The 23,878-nt window shown below is 38.3% G+C and overlaps 3 protein-coding genes across 5 annotated transcripts in view; 1 reads left to right on the top strand and 2 right to left on the bottom strand.

Moving 5' to 3' along the window:
• Nucleotides 1-241: 241 nt before the first annotated feature.
• LOC140934120 (disintegrin and metalloproteinase domain-containing protein 12-like) lies at nucleotides 242-11,837 on the bottom strand. Its single transcript, XM_073383802.1, has 13 exons — nucleotides 11,658-11,837; nucleotides 11,101-11,504; nucleotides 10,920-10,992; nucleotides 8,387-8,469; nucleotides 7,116-7,179; nucleotides 5,926-5,974; nucleotides 5,271-5,332; nucleotides 4,592-4,657; nucleotides 3,802-3,873; nucleotides 2,643-2,812; nucleotides 1,985-2,066; nucleotides 915-999; nucleotides 242-381 (listed from the first exon to the last, which is right to left on the bottom strand). Exons 5-13 carry the CDS (start codon nucleotides 7,173-7,175, stop codon nucleotides 242-244), a joined length of 786 nt encoding a protein of 261 aa, XP_073239903.1. The 5' UTR covers nucleotides 7,176-7,179; nucleotides 8,387-8,469; nucleotides 10,920-10,992; nucleotides 11,101-11,504; nucleotides 11,658-11,837.
• Nucleotides 11,838-11,912: 75 nt separating this feature from the next.
• LOC140934919 (transmembrane protein 128-like) lies at nucleotides 11,913-14,642 on the top strand. The gene is made up of 4 exons (XM_073384475.1): nucleotides 11,913-12,053; nucleotides 12,193-12,352; nucleotides 13,101-13,262; nucleotides 14,425-14,642. Exons 1-4 carry the CDS (start codon nucleotides 11,963-11,965, stop codon nucleotides 14,525-14,527), a joined length of 516 nt encoding a protein of 171 aa, XP_073240576.1. The 5' UTR covers nucleotides 11,913-11,962; the 3' UTR covers nucleotides 14,528-14,642.
• A 2,619-nt stretch (nucleotides 14,643-17,261) lies between these two features.
• The window catches only part of LOC140935631 (uncharacterized), a 35,139-nt gene continuing 28,522 nt past the window's right edge, over nucleotides 17,262-23,878 (bottom strand). For all 3 annotated transcript variants that reach the window (XM_073385201.1, XM_073385202.1, XM_073385203.1), the window contains exons 29-38: nucleotides 23,792-23,866; nucleotides 23,612-23,667; nucleotides 23,324-23,394; nucleotides 22,033-22,158; nucleotides 21,659-21,721; nucleotides 21,493-21,549; nucleotides 20,820-20,939; nucleotides 20,664-20,717; nucleotides 19,663-19,743; nucleotides 17,262-18,610 (exon numbers count right to left, since the gene is read on the bottom strand). In XM_073385201.1, the coding sequence (XP_073241302.1) occupies nucleotides 18,494-18,610; nucleotides 19,663-19,743; nucleotides 20,664-20,717; nucleotides 20,820-20,939; nucleotides 21,493-21,549; nucleotides 21,659-21,721; nucleotides 22,033-22,158; nucleotides 23,324-23,394; nucleotides 23,612-23,667; nucleotides 23,792-23,866 (820 nt within the window). In that variant the 3' untranslated portion in view covers nucleotides 17,262-18,493. The remainder of the gene's footprint in view (nucleotides 18,611-19,662; nucleotides 19,744-20,663; nucleotides 20,718-20,819; nucleotides 20,940-21,492; nucleotides 21,550-21,658; nucleotides 21,722-22,032; nucleotides 22,159-23,323; nucleotides 23,395-23,611; nucleotides 23,668-23,791; nucleotides 23,867-23,878) is intronic.

Below are 23,878 nucleotides of genomic sequence, written 5' to 3'. Positions count from 1 at the left end.
TTGCCTAAAAAGCTGATCCCTACTCTATACGCATGTCAAGAACCGTTTTTCAGTTCGCAGCCAACAGCTACCACATGCGTACGGTGAATCCGACGCTTAAAAAAGTGTTTTACTTGATAGAGGAGGAGGGGAGAGTAGTGAAAGAAACCGTCCACACTTTTCCTCTTTCCAGAAAAAGTGACCTAAAGAAGAGGCGAAACTATTACAATGTTTAACACACAAACGTTGAGGCAACCATTTGTCATCTAATATCGAACAGAGAAACCACAGTTGTTTTTAAAGACCTAGAGTTTATAACTAGTAGTAAGTAAAAGACTTGCCTGGCAACTGCGGACATGATGCATCCCTGATTATCAGCTGCGTTGCACTTACAATCTGCCACTGAAATATAGAAGAGTTTTACTTTTAAACCATTGGCAAATACTCCACGTTCAAAGGGAAAAATGTGTTACTCCGCAGATTTAGTGCTGCTTGAAAGAAAATGCAATAGCAGTGTTTGTACCAATATACCGTAAAATTCCGAAAGCCCCTCCATGTATAAGCCCCCCAAACTCGTAACGCAAAAAACCCTCCGTTAAATCGCCCCTCCAAATATAAGCGCCCCGGGGTGCTTGTACTTGGAAACTGCCCTCAAATACAAAGTAAAACAAAGCAAAAATGGAGCATGGAAGAGGCTGCCTCGTTCCCAGGCGTCTCTCTCTCCTCCTCTGAAGAGGAGGCAGTGAAAGATGCTTTTTGGGATGAGATGAGGACAGGTGAGCAAAGCTTGAAAGGTAAAGTTTGGTCCATTTGAATTATAAGCGTATTGTGATTTGGTAGAGTAATTATTATTCTACAATTCGGGTTTAAAAAAGCATTGAAACGGCTACAACCGCTCGAATACACTTCTCGATAAATATCATTAGCAGACTTACAATCATCATCATGATACATGCCAAAGTTATGACCCATTTCATGAGCCAAAGTGGCGGCAGTAGCTGCGGCACTTGTAGCATGGTCCTGTTTTAAAGAAGAACAAGGTTGAATAGAAAGAACAAAAGAAATTACTATACCGCGCATGCATTCAACGCATAATTAGGAACTAAAGGATACCACAGCGAAAACAGTATTTGCGTTCTTTCATCCCTCAGTGCAGTTGTCACATCTCGCTAAATTTGCCAAATCAAGATGACCTGAGCTCTCCTAGGGTCCACATCCTAAGGAACCGCAACCAGATTTTAAAGAGAGAAAGAAAGCTTCGTCGTCGAGTGCTTACCATCCTCAATAAAACGTGAAATTGGTCGTAGTCGTACAGGTAAAGAAATTTACCACATGCACAGTGTGTGATGTACGGGCAGAGCTCCTCCTTTACTCACTTAACCCAAAGCCTTTTTCACGTTCTGTTTTTTTAACTCACGTTGATCAGCTAATACAATGCAAATATTTAAGGAACGGTGCCGTGTAGAGGTAGTAGGGGCCTTAAGATCCCAGGACCAGGACGGCGGCAAAAATGTCACTTAAAAAGTGAATTGGCCTTCTTTCAATCTTCAGCGCGATTGTCAAACGTAGGCAAACTCTACTAGAGTTGAATTCTAAGTAAAATATTCAGGTTCAGAAAAAGAAAGAAAATTTAGTCGCCGCTTATTTACATCCTCAATAATACGTGAAATTTGGCATTTTTACGTCGTGGTCGTGCAGTTTTTACGCTACCGTTACCGTCGGATCTTAAGGTCTCCACCCTCCAACGCCGATGTCGTCAAGCAACGATCCCCCTGAGGGGAGGGAAGGAGCGTTGCGTGGCGACAAAGAGAACGGCTGCGTAGGAGACTGGTGCAGAGATGAGTAAATTTCAACTCTTCGAGGATTCTCCAAACGAGCGCTTGACAGAAGCTTAGGGTGACTACTTTATGCGCATTTGATTATTTTCATAGAAAATGCGCAAAATAAATGTTAAATATTATTATTATTATTATTATTATTATTATTATTCGCACTATACGTGTACCTGAACAACCCCGCCCGACTTTCTCCCACACATAGCCGACACTGAAGCTTTACCAACTGTTGAACCTGTAAAAGAACGATGTCTGCAAGAAAAGAGCAATAAAAAAAATCAAACTATAGATAAACAGACGTTGAACAAAGCTATGGTTCCGTACTTGATTTTCAACCAAGCAAAAAGCCCGCCACGTGGGTGGTCAATACAAACAACTACGCATTAGCTGCTTTCTTTGGTGCTCCTGAATCTAGGTTGAGAGCGTATGCCCCCTAAACTAGGGAGCATCTAAACGGGTCTACAGTTCTGCTGTTGTACCCTACTTGCTCAGTTAAGCATTCAAAGCGTTAAGGGCCTAAAGTTTATTCGGGTCCGTTCTTTGATTAAACAACGGCTTTGACTCAATGCTTCTGACAAACATGTACCTTGCCCTTATACCTAAAGCTTATTACACTGTACAGTACAGCGGGGCGCTAAAGAGACGTCCCGACTTTAGGCAAAATGCGGCGGCATTATTTGCAACACCACCAATAAAAACTGCAGTGTATTTGAGCCATGGCGGTTAATCACGGAGGTACTATCTCTGCAATTGACTTTTCTTGCGTATACAATCGTATATCGACCATGTGCTATTTCGGTGAATACAGTCATATTTTTCACTACTTACACCAGAAGCATTGCATTGTCATGCTTGAAGTTCTTATAAAGGACGTCGTTCCTGTAAACCATGAAATTGTCCAAACACTTGTCCGAGTTCTCATCAACAACAATTCGATCACGATCGGTCCAAACCTCAACCATCGTCAAAGCAATGCGAATATTGAGAGGACGATAAAGCTGAAAGGGAATAACATAAACACGTTTTGAAAATATGTTTACGGTCAAGTCGTCCAACAGTCATCTTGTATGAAGTTAAACTAGAGATAAGTCGCGACTTAAAGACTAGCTGTGTCACGAAATTCATCCAAATTAGGAAATTACAAAATGCCCGTTAAATTAGGAGAAACATAAAAATAACCTCTTAGAACTTTAAAGAAAGGTTAAAATAACATAACAGAAACAACAGATGCTACGGATGGGCAAAACTGAAGAAGATTGAAACGGATTGAAATTAGGGTTTTTGAAAACTGTTCAGCCTAACAGTTTTTCAAAGTTGATGCCTGCTGCTTGCAACTTCAAAAATAATGCTCAGGGGACATATTTGTTTGTCTCGGATCTCTGGTTTTGTCATTTACCTGTAATTTCTCCGCTTACTTTAAGTTCCATAGCGATTGAGGGCGAGTAATTGGCAAAATTAAACAAAATGAACTGGACTGCCGTGACACAGCATTTCGGGCGACATAACTTCGGGTGAGATGACAGTTTCGAGATGACTTGACCGGTTACCGTTTTGGTTGATGCCTGACCAAACAACGCTTTACTTTTGATTCTTCAGTCCTCGTACGCCAGCGTCTCTCTCACTGAGAAATATTTTAAGCGTACATCCGCACATCCACGATCCACGATGCCTCTCCAGTCATCTTTCGGTTCTTTAGACCGTACCGTTTTAACGAAAGAAATGGATCCGCCCAGAAGGTGGCGGGCCTCTTTTTGCAAAAAACTGCAATCTGGATTTTCATTTTCCAAAGCAGACATAGGCCTTTTCACGCTTTTGTAGTCGTTTTTGTAGTCGTGCAACAACGGCTAAGGAATGTACAAAAAAGCAGGATGCACGTGCAGGGAAGTTGTTTTGCAAATCTAAACCTACTGTCTTTTTGCCGTTCTCGTTTCCGTCTCCGTCGTCGTTTCTTAAGCTCCCTAAAGACTACACTCACTATCATACTTACAGAGTCCACAATATTGGCTATACTCCTTGACCGATGTTCCACTGAAGCCTTGTTCTTACTCAGATCCACATACTAATGAAACAGAAAAATATGCTATGTAACGAGAACAACCACATTTATCTAGTCTGATTGTGTCAGTCATATCACGTTGTCTGCATGGTTGACGGGGGCAAACTAAATAAAACTGTAACAAGAGGAATCCGCCTAACGTAGAAGCATTACTGAATCTAAGAAGCAATGCTCCGGGTGCCAGAAACTTTTTAGGCACGGTTTCCGGTATCGCTTAAGTCAGAAGCGCGGTTTCGTCTCCAGTGGTTTCGGCCTTTGACCGGGCTTTGGGCTGTCCGAAGGAAGTCGCTCCTTGTAGGTTCAGTATCAATTGCTGAAATCTTGTAAACTACAGATACATGGACTGGCTCTGAATCTACTAGATAGAGTTTTTCAAACTTCGCAAATAATATTTTATCGGGATAAGCTGAAAAATCAACAGATCTGGGGCCCGTTTCGCGAAAGTCCCAATAACTTTTCGGGCCCGGAAAGCTGTTTTGTGTTTGTTATGTTTGCATTCAAGATAAAAGTTTTAATAATTTTGAAAATAATACAATGAAACTATCAGTTCCGAAGTATAATTGGTTTGTAGGCTAGGAACTGTGCAACTATTCAACAGATTTTGATTTAAAATTTGCCTTTGGACCTGAAAAGTTTCCGGGTCTTTCGAGAAACGAGCTCCTGGTCTTTGAGTAATAAGCACATAAAAAAATCGCAGTTTGTTCCCTGCCACATGACTCACCTGGCTGTTATCATTGACTATGACCAACTCCACATACTTTGTTTCACTTTGCACGCTTCTACGACTCTAAAAGAAAGAAACGCAACCTATATTCAGATTAATCCTTTTATTGTACAAAAACATTAGTTACTACGCTAGTGACTGATTGTACAACAGTATAAACCCGAGAGTTACAACCTGCATTTTGCCAAGTTAGCCTAATCAGGTTCTTATATAATGGCAATTAGCACAAAATTAGGCTATTAAGGTTCTTAAATAGGTTCTTATTTTCTGACGGAAAAAAATACATTGTAGGTCTGAGTATTAAGTGGTATTCAGCTTATTCCTCAGTTATATAAAATCTGCATAGCAATACATTGTGGTTGGAGTGATCAGCCACCCACGTCTCCAAAAAGGATCCTGAATATTTGCCTATGTATACACAATTTTTCTAAATAGATTTTAGAAAATAAGAACCTATTTCACATTTTAGGCTAAACAGGTTATTGTATAAATGGGGCGTACATGTAACTAGCAAATAAATTTTTACCCTAACATATTCTTAAATAGACTTGCTACAAGTTGACCTCACGAGTTTCTTAGCCACATTTTTCTTTTTGCAGAAAAGAAGAAAACAATATGCACCAGCATTATTATGAAACAGGGAGGCTCTTAGCCCTTTATTTAGCACTACACTCACCCTATGCTTTCCATGAGCAGTAAGCTGATCCACAAAAGTTTCAGAACTAGCACTTTCAACTCCTGTAGCAAATAATATAATGTTCAATACACAAGACTGAAAAGAAATAGGTAACAATATGTACAATACTTTCAAAAGTTGGTTCTGACCAAATGAAAACCTAAAAAATCTACAACCCTGGTCAAAAAGTGTTAACAATTTTTCACTTTCTCACTCACAGAACAGCTATTCCGCAGATTTGGTACCACTATGGCCCTTCCCCTCACCGCAGCCTGGTCAATGTTGTTCAGGCAGGGTCAGAAATGATCCAGCTAGACTTCAACATTGTTTTTTTCGGGGAAAGGGGAGTATTTGTAGTTACCAAGTGCTTTCAAGAGCTTTATCTAAACATGGCAACATCCATTTTTCTAAACATTTTTGTCCAAGTTTGTGACTGTTTAAAAAAAAAAAAAATAATAATAATAAAATAATAATAATAATAATAATAATAATAATAATAATAATAATAATAATAATAATAATATTAGTAGTAGTAGTAGTAGTAGTAGTAGTAGTAGTAGTAGTAGTAGTAGTAGTAGTAGTAGTAGTAGTAGTAGTAGTAGTAGTAATAATAGTAGTAGTAGTAGTAGTAGTAATAGAAACAAATTTGACGCACCACATCTCTTCTTTTCCTGCATCATATCCCTTGCTCTGTACATAACATGCTGTGGATTAGAGTCACCAAAATTCAATAAACATGGGATAAATTATGCCATTATTCTACTTTACTTAAGGACTTTAAAAGTTATTCGAACCAAAATATAGAAAAGCCTGTTTAGCACACAAAACTAATAGTCTATTCAAATGAACTAGCCTACAGATCCACACACACTTTTTTCCCACAAATGTTGTTAGCACAAAGTGTGAGCACCCACACCACCTTACATAAATGGTCAATAAATATGCCTACACATTATTTTCATACACATGCTCAATGATCTTTAAAGAGGAAATAAAAGGTCTGTGAACAGGCTACAAATGAACTACAGATGTATGGAAAAGTGGTTATACTGGTTAGACGACAACAGTGATACCAACAGAGAAAAGGAGAAATGTGTGTGGAGAACAATGGATTGTTAAATGGCATTTCTTGTTCAATTTTCCTCTTCTATGATTTACTCATAACCATTAGATGCTATCTTGCTTTCAACCGACAGTCCAGCCTGGCGGAGGTTCCTCCCCAAGGTCCAATCCCTTACCCTTTCATATACCACTTCTGATGAAAAAGGTATCCCTTTAATATACCTTCCATTGAAAAATTGGTGCCCCTTTCTCATACCTTCTAACAGTAAGTCTTTTTTCAATAATCATAATATGTAGCATTTAATAAATTTAAATTATACAGCTATAGGGTGTGTCTGTTGGAAATATTTAAAATTAAAGGCCTTTAAATTTTTAACTGGCAGATTTCTCTACCCTTTTACAAAGTCATAAAATTCCTACCATTTTCATATTTTTGAAACCTGAAAAGCTCCCGCAAGGCTATCACAGGGAATGCCCTAGCCTCTAAGCAGGTTCCCTGGGGTGCTCTTGCGGCAGGGCAAAAAAGGAAGAGAGCATGCATGTGTCAGGAATGCTAGAAACCTGACTGCAAGCTCTCCCTCTTTTTTGACCCACTAACAGAGTGCCCCCGAGCGCTTGCTCGCCAGCTAGGAGTACCCCTCCCCCAAGAGCAGTCCAGTGCTGTGTTTCTCCAACATAGATGCCTTTCGTTAATGAGCATAAACTTTAAAAGGAAAAACAAAAACTGAACCAAAGATCAATGAAATTGACATGATAGTCATGGTTGAATTGTGTGACATTTACCTTATCTGTGTTGTTGGGAAGTGGATGGACATAATACGTCTCATTACCATCATAAATCATCCCACTGAAATGTGAAACATAAAGTACAGTTCAAAATTGACCCTAATGCCCAGTTAAAATATTGAACTTTTCAAGTAAAGAACCTAATCCCCTCAACTAAGTACATGAAGAAATTGACGTTTGAACCACTTAAGTCCCACATATCTAATTTGGGTCAAGTACCATGAATTAAGATCGAGTGCCCACATGGGAATTTTGACTGTGGAATGACTTGGCATTTCAAACGCTGAACTTCTCATGTACCAAACCAGATGCATAAATTATTATAATTTAATTTCCCTGGTAAGCATAAATTATTATAATTTATTTTCACTGGTAAGCATTGTAGACCATAACAGTACATCGTGGAAATGAATTGAGTCTTACTTTAATTAAGTTCAACCTCTGAATCAACCATCAGACTTGTACTGTTGGGTCGACCGAAATAGGTATTACATTAAATTTTGGTACATGAAAAGGTTGATGTTTGGTCTGACCCTTAGGTTTAAGACAAAATGTAGCCTACACGCAAGTCCTTAGGCTGGCTACATGGATTAAATATTACCTTTTTTGTAAAAAAAATACAGTCAACCAAAGTCAATTTCCTCTGAATTTCCTGCATAGAATTCTCGTAATTTTTGCCTCAGTATGTCAATAACTTGAGCTTCACACTAATTTGTCTTATTCGAAGTAATTTTTATTACCCTTCAGATCATTTCTATATAATTTTACCCTTGATAAATAACTTGAACCATGTTTTGAGCATGGGGCAAAATTAAGTTTCAAAAAAGGTGTATTGCAGTCTGAAACATTGAATTTGCTTCAAATAAACCATGTCTTCTTTGTCATTACTTTTTTGTCAGTCCAGTTCAAATACAGTGTCATGGGTCCCCGTATATTAATCAAGCTTATTAATTTTTTCAATGGTCAGGGTTAACTGCCTTACCAGTCAGCACCACAATTAAATGGGATTGTTTTGAAAACCATTTTTTTTGCGTTTTTTCTAGTTATTTGCTACGAGCTCTCGATAACTCGAACTCCTGATAACTCAAACTTTTTTTGACTTCCTTGAAGGTTCAAGTTATCGGGAGTCGACTGTATTGAAATGTTCCAAATATTATTAGTTTTTAAAACTTCAACAATTAGCAGGGCAATTCTTAGTAATCGGAGATGACTAGTAGGATTGTGTTTTCAATGGCAAATGAAAAAAAATTGTAACTAAAACCACTTACTCGATTCCTTGACATGTACTAATTGCAACAACTGAATGCTGACATCCTTGAACTGTTCCTTGATAGTAGCAATGGTCTTTTTTCTACAAGTGACACAATTACATTTTATCACTTACACAGTTTTTTAAACAATTATTCTTTGCCTGAAACCACCTATAAACCTGCCAACTTTTTTTTACATTTATAGGGTCCAATAATATCTGAAGATGTCCGAAGACGTTCCGAAGACTTCCAAAGACGTTACGAATAGTTCCGTCTAACATGAACACAGAAACACAAAGCAACATTGAAAAGAGAATTCGATCATCCACATAGACTTTTCTTTTCTCTCTTTGCTTCTGGTTTCTTTAAATAACTAATATATTTTTTTAATGTGTCACTTAATTAACGCTGTAATGGTTCAAAGTGTGAACATAGATACAGGTACTTGTTTGAGCTTCTGTTAAATCAATACAGTGGAACCTTTTAAGTACGGTCACCAAAATATGGCTGTTTTGCTGGGACAAAACAAGTCACCGTATTACCGAGGTGACTGTATTACCAAGGTGGCCATAAGGCGGAGTTCCACTTTTGTTGTTTGAAGATGTTTGGTCTAAAATAGTGCGTTAGTTGTAAATCGTCTGACTGATCTGTATACATTGCCTTACAGAATTAGTTGGGAGAATTAGATATTAAAGAATTATTGTTTGAAATTTGTGATACAAGGATTTTTGGGGTGGAAAGAAATTCATTTGCAGACGCACTTTTTTGGGGATTGATTCAAAATACAGTATTTCGAAGTTCTTAACACCCTTGACTCAGTCGTAAACTTTCTTCCTAACATTTGCCAGTTTCTCAGCACAGTCTTAGATGAAACACATATTTTTCCCTGACAGTTTTAGTAGGTCATTCACCATAACTTCTTCAGATAGCCATGAATTTTTTTTCTGTTTTGTTGAATTCACTCACGCCAAAATCAGGGGTTTCAATAAGTTTTTGCACAAGTGGGTACTTAAGGGCAACAGGCGGGTATATTTGCCGAAGGCCCAAAGGGCCTTCGACACTAGGGGGGTCCAGGGGCATGCTCCCCCAGAAAATTTTGAAGTTCTAGATTCTCGCAGATGCATTCTCAGGTCTTTTTTTGTTGCTTTGTTGTTTCATTTTTTTGCTCCTAAGTCAACTAATTTAAACAAATTTGAAGAGAATTATGTTACAATGAAGTAGTCACAGTCAAAACCTATTTTGCCAAATTTTTTGGCAAGAACTGCAAGCTGAGATGAAATTATCTGGTCTTACTTGACGTTCATGTGAAGGCTTTAAGCGGGTAATCGGCCCGTTGCAAGCGGGTAGATCTACCCGCTACCCAGCTACTATTGAAACCCCTGCAAAATAGTTAGGTTTTCTGTGCCGCTAACTGGAAACGAGGTTTTAATTTTATGTTGGGCAATAACTAATTGAATTGATGGCATAATATTGCCTACATCTTCCAAAGCAAGCACCAGCTGGCTATGAAAAATTACAGCCGGGGAATTTAAGCCAATCAGAAACATAGAAGTATTTTGAATGAATAACAATGTGTGTTACTTATATTTTTAAAAAAATGTTTTGAAAAAAAAACTTCCAATTAAAGTAAATGATTTTGTTATCAAGGTACCTTTGTTTCACATTAATTACCAGTATAATTATTATTTTGCAACAATAATGTGACCTTTCTTTTACGCCTACATAATCCAGTGTTTAAAATATCGTGTGGGTATAATAAAAGGAAATTTCCATCAGAAATTAAATTATAAATTAAATGTTGTCAATACTGCATCCTCCCTCTATACTTGAGATGTAAATAAGGAGAGAAAATGACCTTGGAAAAATACAAAACCTGTTTTACGCCTGATCACAAGTTGAGAGGAAGGTTAAGTAGATTTATGTAAAGCACCATGTCAGCTAATACGTCATGTCTGTCAGAAACTAGATACAGTATCTATAGATCCTTCATTATTATTTTTAACCTAAAAAGGTTCGTGAAATATGGCACCACCAAAACTAGATTGAATGTCACAAAGGGAGATTCCCTCTCTAGGCTTCGAAATATAAGAACATCATGAAGACAAAGAGGGAGTAAAATTGGATGTGAAGATCAAGCCAGATAATATGCGTCCAAAGAGAATAACATCTGTAGCTATATTCAAAAAAGTGACAACTTTCGCAATGGCGGTAACACGATCTATTTTTATTGATTGTGGCCCTTCTCGAATGTCATGGCTGTCATCAGCCGATTAGATCTCCAGCAACACACGAGGACAATATCACTGTACGTGGTTCTCGGTCATAAAAGAACTTTCCTTTCTTCGAGCAGCAAAAAAAGGAACAAAATAAATAAAAAACCAAAGTAACTTATGAGAGCAAATAATTAGGCTGTAAATAATGAAATGCAAATATTGGACATTGACCGATTATCAATTTTTGACAAACAAAATGCAAGAAGATTGTCTCTTGAGCAAAGACAGGTAACCAAGAAAAATAAGGCTTCATTAAAAACCAAAATATATAAGCTTACCTCGTTTTTTTCAACAACTTCGTTTCCATTTTCATCGAAATACCTTGACAAATAAGTGCCAGAGAGCAGAATTCTGGAGAAACAGGAATAATACTGTATGATGATAAAGTCGTACAGTCAGGCGGAATGTCTCACGAAAACTCTATTAGAATGAACGAGGCAGCTTTAGCGCCCGACTTACCGGTTTAGGGCAACGTCCAAGGTAAAGTCTTTGCCAAATCCCCTTAAGTACAAAAGTGATCTTCCCAAATGATCACCCTAAACGGAGAGTAAGTTTAACATATTGTTTTTCATTAAGAACTGCATGGTGCCGTCAATTAACAAAGCAATTCTTACAGATGCATGCAATTTGTCCGCAAAAGAAAATTCGATTCATCGAAGCAAAATAAACGACCGTAAGAGGAAAGAGCTGAGAAATCGCACAGACAGAGTGAATATCGGAATACGTTATTGGCTCATCACTCACCGAATTAGTTTGCGTTGACGTATCTCTCTTCCACTGACCGTGAGCGTGGAGCTGAGGAGTGACAAATTCGTATTTTCGAAGTTGGTGGAGAAAATTCCCATGATCGAGACCTCTAGAATCTGTAGAGAATAGCACATAAAACAGCGCATATAGGATTATCCTCAAAACTCTACCATGTAAAATTTTTTATTTGCGCCCTCTTGAATCTGAAGGAAACCAAATGAAAAAATAAACAGACAAATACGTCAACGTCGTCTAATTTATAAACTTACCTGTACCTTCAAATAAACTAAAATGAGTAAAGAGAGCCAGACAAAGGATCGCAAGTGGCTTCATCCTCGGCACTTTATTCACAATAACTACAAAATCCAGCCGTAGATGTGATCAGCGTCACACGTACTGGAGTCCGCTTTCGATGTCCGCTTTACATTTTACGCCCATCACCCACGTCCTGTCAACTTCCTGTGATCGTGCAAAATGACTGTTTCTTGAGCCCACTGAAAGTTGTAGTCAGCTACAGAGCAAAAATAGGAACTAGCGGGGAGGTGACTGGGGCTTCAGCGTTGCGTTTGTCAAAATGGCTTCTCGCCCAACACTACACGAAGACTTAACCTCAGCTTTTATTCGTTACAGAGACGGTCAAGGACAATATGATCCTCTCTTAGACCGTAAGAAATGTTAAATAATTTTTAGTGGATGCTTTCAACATGATTTTGATACACTGCAAAGCATTGAAGCACTAGTCAGCTTTTTGTGACGCCAGTGTTTTGCTAATAGTTTTAAGAAAACTTTCCTACCATTTTTTAGAAAGGATAAAAGCCGAAGGAGAAAGGATCCTTAAAGAAAATGATCCTAGAAGCACTTCTCGTATAAACCCTCATTCAATATTTTGGATGGTAGCAGCTCTAGCTGTGTTCTATTACTCAGATTTTTATATTGCACTGAGGTTTGATTCTAGAATACATAGGTAAGCTAAAGTGATTGATGCACGATTCTTAAGTTTCTTTAACATGTATTGTATTTTACATAATGATGATTTCCAGAAAACTAGCTGTCTAAATTTCCTGGCAGCAGTGCCCTGGTAACCTCAATGTTGCCCTGGAGACAAATTTTTGGGAGGAAATTATTTTGATTGTTATTTCAGTGTTGTGTACGTGACCCTGAAGTAGAGTAGAGCTCTGCTAATGTTAACTCCCAAAATCAATAAATAGCTGGAGTTAGTGGAGTTTTATGTTAGCACTTTAAATTTATGAAAATATTTGAGACCAAGAAAAAAATATATATATATATATAACTACAGTTTAGCCTCCACTAAGCAACCACCCTCGGGTCCCCTCGGCAAGTGGCTGCTCAATACTTCTCATATATTATTATGAATTAGGATAATCTTCAGGGCAAACTATGTGTTGCATTGTGCAATACTGATTTCAGTAAGAATAGTTTCTGTCAGGATCGGGCATTTCTTTGAAGGAGTATTCCACTGGAGTTGTGGCAAGCTTAACTGTTCAGCATTTATGGGGCTGGGGCTGTATTTTGTTGTAGTTTTAGAAATTGTGTGTTTCACATGTATGTAGACATGTAATTTTTATTCTATTGTTATCCTGTCGAGTTTAAATTGTTGAAATAAATGTTATTATTATTAATTTTACCTTAAAATATGTAAGTTAGATGCTGATCGAGGACATGAATAATACTGCAATTTAATTTCTACGCAGGACATGGCTATACATTGGAGGGGCTCTGATAGGTGTAAACCTGTGCATTGGTTGTTACTGTGTTCTTTGGTTAAGCTACTACAAGAAGATCACTGAATGGGACAAACATAATCCTTATGTTATACCAATTGCTACTGCATCATTTATTGCTGGCATGATTTGGTAAGGATGATGTCCAGGTAGAAGTAGGGGGAGGGTTGGGTTACTGCACCACAGGGTTCAACCTCTCACCCAGTTATATACTATTTTTGACAAAAGTTACCGGTACCCCTCTTGTATACCTTCTATTGACAGATGGTATCCGTTTCACTTTGATGTACCTGGTTTTACAATGCTGGATGCCTTTTAAATGTTGTTAAATTAGTCTTGAATAAGTCACTGAACCAGGAAGTTTTCTTGTCTTTTTGGCAGCCATAAAATACATCTGTGAGCCGGTCCTTTTAGGTCCCATCGCAGACCAGAATGACAGATTTTCCCACCCACAATCCCTACTCTTTCAGGAACCCCATAACAACAGGAGGCTTTCAGAGTAGGAGGAGCATCCCTGTACCTGCCATTGTAGGGAGTACGTCCACCCCCCCCCCCCCCTGGGCGATGACTATTGTATTTTTGTTCTGTTCCAAAGGGATGTCACTTGTTTATTCCTTTTCTGGGGTTGCGCTGTGATTTTGTGCACAAAGTGGAACAAATCAAGAAGAATTCTTTGTTCATCTGTTAGCTGAGTACCATATAGATTGCTTGCAATTGCCTAGACTTTTCTCAAAGTCCTTCACTTCTTATTTCTGGTTCTGGTAGTTGGTCCAGAGCTCTCGCTCTCTCACTCCCGTTTACTGCAGAAAACATAAAAAAATCTATCGCTCGCGCTTCAAGCTCGTGAAAGAACTTGAGCTCAACTTGTAGGCAAGTCTAGCAATTGTCTTGAATACGCTCCAATAATTTGTATGAGTGACTAATTCTAAATTCTAAAGAATTTTTTTAAGGGGTTATACTACCCACAAGCTTTATAGAGCCATGACTCTTGTAAGAGAGTTCCGGAGATCCCTTTACCCATTTAACTGGTTTTAATAAAAAATGTGGATTTTGCTAGAAATTAGGCTACATGTTATCTTCAAGAAATGATGAAAAAAATCAGATCAAAGATAAGATAAGTTGATATAGCTTAGCTCAAACTTACTCAAATTGCAAAAAATTCTGTCAAAGCTTATGGGAGGTAAATGTACTTCTAAATAGAACTCATTTGATGTAATGGAGGGTTTTAATACTTGCTTATATACTTGATCAAATTAACAGAAGTGACGTTTTTGTTTATTCTTTTTTTGTACAGCTCAACATATGCATTGTGGCCTGTTTGGAAAATTCTTACACCATTCATAACATTTTCGCTCTTTATGGGCGTTATATTTTTAGCTACTTTAATACCTGTGTAAAGAATCTCCCTTATCTTTGAAATTTAAATTAAGAAATCAGCTTAAAAGAGCTGACACAGTCTGGCAAGTAGAAATGAATAGAGGTCAGGAAAAAGAGATGGTGTTTTAAAAGAAACTGTTTTTAAAATGTGTTAATGTTTCAAAAAAAAGACAACAGAAGTGTTTTCTTTTCGCTTAATGATGTACATTTACTCACTCTTTGCAATCTGTGTATTTATTTGTAAATATCGTATAAAAGATCAATAAAAGTTTGCATACAATTGATTTTAACCCTCTCAGTGATGTCTTTTAAATGCCTTTTGATCTTTTAATGATTAAAATGAGATTGGTCGAAAATTGAGCAAACAATGTGGACATGAATAAATGAATCTGTTTCTCTCCCTACAATCTGTTGTGACGGCGAGCTAAGAGTTTTTGGCAAAGTCTGTGAACAAGAAATGGAAAGCCAGGAAATTTTATTTTGGGTTGTGCAGAGTGTGATGAAGATTATAAACATTTTACTCAGAAAAAATGTTCCGTAGCTGGTCGATTTCTGCAATAAATTTAAAAATCAAAGCCAGTGAAATTGGTTAGAGATCATAAAGAAGTCAGGGATTTTTCAAGTTTCGTTCCAATTAGCGGCAGGCCTGACTGATAATATTTTCTAAGCGTTATATATGCCGAATGAAAATGATATTGTGGGGTTTGTCGGCTTGCTTGATGATCTTAAGCACCGGCGTTTAAACGCATCAAGAAAGTGTTTACCACGTTTAACCACACTATAAAACGAGTTAAAACGCCATTTTCTTAATTCACCTTAATCCCCTTTATCATATCGTAAATGAGGTCACAATTGGATTCAAAATTGCAGGTGTTGGTGTACAGCTTCCTAGTCTTCTTGAGCAGAAGTTGTAAAGGTATCCAAATCTTATCTTTCTTGATTTGATAGCATAAAAATAGATAAGGGAAGTCTTAGACTAAATGGTCTTACATATCCCAATAATCCCGTTGTTTCCATTTCGGTAGCTACAGCGGTCTGCAGGATTAGCCTTAATTAATCTAAATCGAGACTGAGAAAAGAAAGATAACTGCAAGGAACAAACGTTCTAAAATTGGACAGTTATTGTCTTTGACTTTGTGATAGTTTGGATTTTCGTTTATATGTTAATTACTCAGCAGAGGCCGAGAAAGATCTGTAAGACTTTTAAAGCTTACCTTTAGTCCGTGAACCGACATAGTTCTTAAAGCGGCACATACCTGTGTTTTACTGAGTCTACTTGAACCGTAAAATAGGTAGTGGAGTACTAGGCACTATTATGCACCAATTCTATTGTCTTCTTTTGTTTACCCCTCGCTATTTTGCACTATTTGTTATAGTCTGTTTTACGGTTCAAGTAAAATCGCTATATAAGGCTTGGCTTTCGATTTCAGACGTACTCATTGTTTAACAAAAGAAGTGAAGAAAATAGAAAACCACAAAACAGGCATTTTCTGAAGGGGAAGCTGTTCGTAAGCCTGAAACCAAAATGAAAGTTCTTTTCAAGCGGGCTGTAAGCTAAGCCCATGAATTGAACCAATCGCTATATGAGAGGTGTCCTGCTTTTGAAAAGACAAGTTAGAGGATTTATTTGGTGAAATTAATTGAGCTTAGTTTTGATTTGGTGGAAGGTGGGGTAGAAATTCTCCGTCTATTTTGGTACGATTGTCGTCCAAATTTAGCAAAGACAGCTTGGCTACGTGATGCGTAGTGTGTGCAGATCGATCCAAAGGTAGCCTGAATTTCATCCGATTGCTTCGAGTCGTTTTTCTCCTCTCAGTAACTGAGGGAGATATAACGACTCGAAGTAATCGGATGAAATTCAGGCTAATCCAAAGGCAGACTTGACCAAAGGCAGAACAGCCGAGTGTCGCGTGCAATCCCTCCTTCCGCTTTCGCATTCTCATTGGACTTAAGTAGCGTTGTTTGCTAAATCTGTCTGTTTTTCTCTCGTTTGAGTAAGTTCATTCCTTCTACGCTTAATAAATAATCATCGGATGCGTTTTCTTGTTGAGGATCTCCCGAATGATCAGTCACTGGTAGTGCTGTCAGATAACATTCATCTCAACATTGATCACCGATATCGATTTTAGGAGGGCTTACACTAACCACAATAAAAAAAAAGTGCTTCGAAACAAGGTACAGCAGTGCTGATGAAAATACGTTTTGCATTTACGCGGTTTTTAATCAAGCTTCAAAACTTCATAATAAATATTCAAGCTAGAGGAGGGCTTATATCTGGGGCACGCGGACGTACTTCCCGTTGGGGGGGGGAGGAGGGGGGAGGAGGTTACTTGATTAATTTTTGCTGGGTATGTGCCGCTGGCTTCTCAGAACCCCTATCCCATTGTGGTCTATGCTGTGGCCATATTATAGACCCCATCTTGGTCAGTTTATAAAAAAAGTAATTTTCGCAATCCCAACTTGGTCACTTTCTGCTTCTTCATCTACCTTATAAAGCCTTTTAACTAGAACGTCTTGAAAAAAAACTGCCACATTTTTGTTAAACTTAATGTGATATAAACCTGCCGTTTACTGTATCACAAAATCCGAATCCACTAACTTTTTTATAATACAGTGTTGTAAAGAAAACAGTCTAACGCAAGAAACAATTTCGAGATGCATTTACCCGCTCAAGCTACAGATTATTCCTGTATCCTGTGAATACCATAACATATATTATTCAGTTAATCTGAAAAAACCTTAGACCATAACAAATTCTGTAGGTATAAAAATAGTTTCGTTTATTATCCCGCACGAAAAAACGTGCCTAAAATATCCAAAGCATACATAATCTATAGTTTGGACACAGAAAATGTACAAGTCAATGTAAAGTAAGACACGCTATTTACATTTACACTCGACCAACATCTCAATATAAGCCTGCATTCTACGAAAAAAAGGGGGAGAGAGAAAGTGAGACATAAAAAAGGCCTTTCTTTTCAAATGTGTTCGGAAGAAGTAGGTGGGTGGGGGGAGGCGCTCATAACAACTAGAGATTACTGCAATTTATTTTTTCATGAGAATAACCGAGATGAAATAATCCCTGCTTGATTAAGGCAGGTGAAAACTGTCAACACGTTACGCTCCCAAAAAGTGCAATGTTTGTCACGGTACCTTTTTTTTTTTTTTTTTCATGGAGGGGGCAACACAAAGCTTAAAGAGACTGAAGAGACGATCGCACCCGAACGGCCTTCATGGCTTACGCTCTGTACTTTTCGTATGAATTTCAGGAGGACATTGTTATAAGACAATTATACATCCAGTTCCTAGTTCTCGAATATGTCTACCTTCTGTATCACCACTGTCGTTTTTTTCGCTCCATATATGTATATATGCATCATAAAATAACTGCAAAAAGCTGCAGCTTGCTAAAATAAAACTCCTATAAATAAACGTAAAATTAATAAACACATCAAGTACTTGAATGTTGGCGAGAACTGATCAACTGTCAACGCACGCTCACTCAACTGACGATAAATACTAGTAATCGATTAAAGTATTGTTAACTCACTTTTTACTAAGGACAAATTATATGACTACAACTAAGTACTTGAAACCAAAAGTATGAGTTCTTCCGTTTACAAACTCAAGTTATGATTGGTTCCAGCTAGTTCAGTAATTTGTAAAATATCTTTATCTAAAACTATTGGATTTAATACGTATTTTTCTTTTCCTAAGAAGAAATATGTACAGCAAAAAAGAAGGAAAGTACTGCAAACGGATTTCCAAAAAGGTTTTCGTATAACAATCATAGCTACTTTTTTGAAAAACAAGTTGGATGATCATCGATTTCCAAAAGCCTTTCTACGTCTTAAATATTTGATACTTCTTCAACAACAGCAAGCAATGCAATGTTTTTTTTATCATTCTAGTCTAGCTAAAACGCGCGAAGGATCTACATCCGAACAAAGCTGCTCAACCTCAAACCGCACGAAAAAAAAAAATCTTTAACCAACTCTATCACATTCCTCTCCTCTTTGCTCTTCGGTTGAAGATAGCTCCTTTTCGTAGTGTTGAAGAGATTTCAGAGCGTCCTTCACTGCATGGTAGATTATGTTCTTAACCTGCGATAGAATATAATCAGTATCAAACGTCTCGTCTGTAAAGTTCTTGCTTTTAACCATCAGAAGAGTGATAAGAATAATTTGAGAACATGATTAGCCCAGATGAACTCTATACATTGTTTTGTTTTCTCCGCAAATAAACTTTCTCTTCATTTTTTTTTTTTACTCTCACATATGCTTATTAAAGATGCTATACCACAAGTATATTTCGGTTTTAGGTCAATTCTGGGTTGAAGTCATTACTTACAGCCTTTTCCCATTCACAAAATGCTCCGTTAGAGATATGAGAAAGATATCAATCAAATTTTATCAGGAAGCACCAACCATAATACTTTTTTAGTGACTTTGGAGATATAGCATGGAAACTTGAAAATGTTCACCCAATTTTTTCAAGTTTCGATTTTTTTCCCACATTTTTTTCAAGTTTTTCCGTGTCCATCCTTGCCATCCTTTGCAACAGACGACTGATAACAGTTTCATTGCCTAAAATATATTCTTAAATAACAAATCTGGCCAATTCTTTTTGGAATTCAATTGATGCGAACTTATTTAAAAAGATAGCAAACAGCTTGACATGGTCCCTTTAAGGAAGCCTGTGCCAGGCTCTTAGATAGTGGGGAGGTCGCGAAAACAAGGTCAAGACGCGCGCGATCTGGGAGAAGGTGCGGAGACGGGAAAAGACGTAGAAAGTTCCTGTTTGCATTCCTTTAACGACCCTCTTCTTATGTCAAGTCTGGATTTCGCCTGTTAGTACGTTTTCACGATCTTACACATTACTATCTTAGAGACTCGTACCTAGTCCCTTCTCTGTATTCGCGCCGTGATTAATAGGAAGGATTTTGTGAGTTTGCGGTGCATCAAGGGAAGAAAGGAAGCTCTTCTCTATTTCCCAAGCGCCTCTGCGCGCGTCAATTTTTTTTCCATATTCCTTTGCAAGAATAAATAAGCGGCGGCTACGTAAGAGCTTGGAACAGGTTACTATTTTACAAGGAGCTCATTTGGTCTTGAACTTGGTAACCTGAATTGGAAAAGAGAAATAATTCGGTTTTTACCTGAAGTTTGTCTTCGTGGTTTGTGTGTTTGTCTGACAAGTGACGAAACTCCTGCGTCATTTGAACACAGTGATCGATGCGCTGGCAAAAGTAAAAGAAGAGATACAACCGTAACTTAAAGATAGTCACAAAAGTAGCTGGAGATGACTCCACTGAGTAAAATTGAACAAGTTAAAGGACCTCTGTCACGAAATTCATCATCGACATTCAGACAGTTGGAACTGCCACCAAATTGAACAAAACATTTTTAAAAAGCTTAAAACAGTAAAAGAAGGTAAGAATAACACAGCAGACACAAAACAACGCACGGACGAACAAAAATAAAGAAGATTAAAAGGGACTGTGAAAACTTGTTAGCCTAACAGTTTATCAAAGTTCATTTTTGTTGTTGTAACGTTTGATAAAATGCTTGGAAGACAAATTTGTTTGACATAAAGGTGTGATTTTCTCATTTGCAATTATTTTGTTGCCAACGTTAAGTTCCATTGTGAATAAGGACGTGAAATTGGCAACATTAGTGAGCTTAAGCAAAGACGCTTTTGAGCGACGCACGTCAACCGGAAGTGGTCTTTTTTCATTTTTTGGAGGTGGTTTTGCCCAAAATTTTGGACAAATCGTCTCTATGATTGGAAAGACATTTAGAAATACAAATTTGGTACCGTTAAGGTGCTTTAAAATGAAAAAGACCTCACTTCCGGTTGACGTGCATCGCTCAAAACCGCCTTTACTTAATAAAAGGCTGATTTAGCAACAGAACGGGAACGTCAGTTGACGAGGGCGCGCGCAAATCAAACAACTGCCTTGACCAATAGCAGAGCGGCAAATTGAGCACCGGAAGTCGCGTTTAGTCCTTTTCGCGCGCTTTCCCGTCGTCAACTAAGGTTCCCGTTCCGTTGCTAAATCAGCCTAAAATCAACTAGACTGCCGTGACAAGGTCCCCTCAATCTTAACATAACATCTCCACAACTGCAATATTCTGAAATATTTCAACCCCACCCTACCTCTGGAGATACAAAGTCCTCAGCGACCTTGACACAGCTGTAAAGATTTCGCACCTGCAAGAAAAAGTTCCACACTTAAGGACTATCCAAACAGAAAAGCACCTGATTTGGAGGCTGAAATTACTCATGTAACTCTGAGTTATGTGCGAGACGAACCTGATGAGGCGCACCAGCTGGAATGAACACAGCGTCACCTAAACACTGACAGATTGCCCAACCTTCCACTCCATAATCCTTCTTCAGTCTCTGTCTGATGTCATGATCCAAATAAAAGCACTGAAAACACGAAAAAACACGAAAAACGAGAGTTTCGACATTACACAAAGGTTGGACAAGACAACAGCCGAGTCCCCAACGTTAATCAGACCTAAGACCTTACAAACACCATTAAGCAACAGAGAGACACATGCAAGTTTATTTAATAGGTTCATATCTGACACGTGTCCTTCATATGGCTAGGACTGATCAGCAATGCCAAATACATACTGTGGGGCGTAACCACGAGTATAAGTACAAAAAGAATTGGACGACAGAAAGTTCTGTCCCCTGTCCCATAATTGTAGAACAACACTCTGATAGCCACAAAGTTTTGTTTGATAAAAACGACGATGCCAAGGGAAAAAAAGATGAAATATTCGCTATGTCACGAGATTGGGCCACGCAAAGAAAAAATCTGAGTCCTCTGAGCTTAAATTGCCACCACCTGTCGCACACCAGTCATAAAATAAAAAAAAATAAAATAAAATAATAACAAGCGAGCAATAGGATAGTTTATAAAGCTTATTCTGACCCTCCAAATGATGTTTCAAGACATTGTTGTTGCTCATACCTGATCGTGAATTGGGTCATGATGTGAAGGGTGTTTCGATCTCCGTTCCTTGGCGACCTGAAGTTCAAAAAACATTCAGCACGGTGTTAAATTATGCATGCTACAAGTTCCTGACAAGTGGGATGTCCTGATATTCATGTTTCACAAGTCTAAGATAGCGACTGACCTCTCGAAGACATTCCCTAATCTTGTCAGCATCTTCTGCTGCATAGATGTGCCATAACGCGCCCTGCAATAAAAGAAAAGCTATAACCCACAACACGATACAGTGTGGCGCGCAATCCCGTACTCCACTATGTAAACACTCATAAATATTTTTGGTTATAACTCTGTGTGACCCCCTATCACTATTATTTTCTCATTCTGGATCATCATACGTTTCTGGGAAACTGCCCACCTAACCCCCCCCCCCCCCCAACTTACTTCTCACAAAGATGTTGGCTTAGGGGAGGGGTAGGTGGGCAGTTTCCCAGAAACGTATAATGATCCTTTTTCGCTATGGGAAAAAATACAAACTGGAACAAAAGAGTATTTTCTTACAATTCTGGCTGTTTCTTGACGGACTCGTAGTTGCTGTGATTCATCACAGGCCTCATCCACTGCTTTGATGGCGTCTTCTCTTTCTTTTTCTCCCGCTCCTTCATCTCTAGGAACTCCAACATACACCTGCAATAAAACGAACCTTACTCCAGTTGCCTCTATTGCTGTAACTAATTTTATATCTGCTCCAGTAATCAGTCGATTAAGCGAAAGTCACGCGAGTGAGAGAGAGGTTGGATGACAAGCACATTTCGGAGAATTTATAAATTTGTGAAGCGCGAATTTTTAACTTAGTTCTCCCCAATTTATATTTAGCCGAGCTTGACTTTTGCAGTGCTGTATGGCGCTGATAAAAAGAAAGAGTAATGGTAAAAAGTAGAAGATTTTAACGAACGCGACTATAAGATAACGAATGTCACGGTGGGGCTGATGATGATGATGATGATGATGATGATGATTACCAACTAGTAAAAACTGAAGGTTGGGGAGTGCGGGCGACAACGATCGATGGTCAAAACCCTTTTGCTCCAACGCTGAGATTTGCGCAAGTTTATGTGATAGATGGTCAAAACAAGCGTGATCAGATTACGAGTAATAAAAGGTCCCAACGCGCGTGATCAGATTGCGTTCTGTGCACTCCAATCAGTCTTAGAGGTAGTTCAAACGAAGCTGGCTACATACGTGCCAAGCATGCGCACTAGTAACCTGGCTCCTGTTGTTCGAAGGGCGATTAGCGCTAACCCGGTGTTAAATTTTTTTTGTCTGTTATTTAAAGACCGTCCAATCATCAAATTGTAGACAAAAAGAATTAACCTGATATTGCGTTTTAAGCTTTCATATTTGAATTCAAATTGCGCACTAACCCTGAGTTATCTTAACCTCGCTTTGAACAACCAAGCCTACGATGAGGACGATAGCGATAAAAATGATGTTTTTAATGATGGCTCTTAAATTATGATAATGATGATGACGATGGAAATGACAATTATCATTGTTATACAGCTGGAAATGTTTTCCCAACTGCGCGCGCTGTCATTGGTTACTTTGAGGTCACATGACATCTAAAAATGAAACTGTTTGCCGGTAAAACCTCTGAGCGGGCAACATTGCAAAATCTATGACGTCAGAGGGTAACAGTGCACTGTTACCCGCGAATGTTGACCGACGACCGGGCAACGAGGTGCAATGAGTTCCAGCTTCATTGTCGAATCTCAAAGTTTCCCGAGGAGGAGGAAACAAAATTAAATGTCTCCCTCGGGACCAGTCATTAAGTGCTTATTGTTTTACAAACCATGACGTTAACAGCGTCTGACATATCAAGATGAAGGTTCGTTGTTCCTTCTTTAGGACACGCGGCAGAACCTAACAATGAACAAACAAAAAAATAAGAAAGGTCTCCTGTTCCTCCAGCGGCACAACAGTTTCAGTCCTCAGGGATAAGACAGGATACGCGTTGTCTGCCATTACAGCATTTCCCTTAATCTGCAACCAGACTCGCCACTTGCCCAAGAAAGCGAAGGATATCCTTTCTCTTGTAATATAGATATTATTACAATTCCAAAATCAAAGGATCTCTTACCATATGCGTTGTACATCTTTGGTCCAAGATCCGGTGTGACAAAAAAGTCTGGCAACCTTAGGAAAAAAGCAACGTTATTTAAATCATAACAACCTGGAGATTATTAAAAAAAGGAAAAATAGATGTTTCAAACTTAAAGCAACACACCCTTTTAAGAAAAATTATATAACAGTTGTGTACCTGGAGACTAAATTTCTTGAACCGTCTCTTCTAGTGTACTCAGGTAACGGCGCATTGTTCATCAGATCTTCAAATCTGTACAATAAA

Source organism: Porites lutea, chromosome 4 (genome assembly GCF_958299795.1).
Source record: "Porites lutea chromosome 4, jaPorLute2.1, whole genome shotgun sequence".
NCBI lineage: Eukaryota > Metazoa > Cnidaria > Anthozoa > Scleractinia > Poritidae > Porites > Porites lutea.
This window is presented reverse-complemented; position numbering and strand designations above follow the sequence as displayed.

Coding starts and splice junctions, on each gene's coding strand:
- LOC140934120 (XM_073383802.1), bottom strand. CDS start 7,175: ATGATTTATGATGGTAATGAGACGTATTATGTCCATCCACTTCCCAAC. Junction 4,658..5,270: donor CTGCTCATGGAAAGCATAGG/GTGAGTGTAGTG, acceptor TCTTTCTTTTAG/AGTCGTAGAAGCGTGCAAAG. Junction 3,874..4,591: donor TAGTCAATGATAACAGCCAG/GTGAGTCATGTG, acceptor CTGTTTCATTAG/TATGTGGATCTGAGTAAGAA.
- LOC140934919 (XM_073384475.1), top strand. CDS start 11,963: ATGGCTTCTCGCCCAACACTACACGAAGACTTAACCTCAGCTTTTATT. Junction 12,353..13,100: donor TTTGATTCTAGAATACATAG/GTAAGCTAAAGT, acceptor ATTTCTACGCAG/GACATGGCTATACATTGGAG. Junction 13,263..14,424: donor TTTATTGCTGGCATGATTTG/GTAAGGATGATG, acceptor TTTTTTGTACAG/CTCAACATATGCATTGTGGC.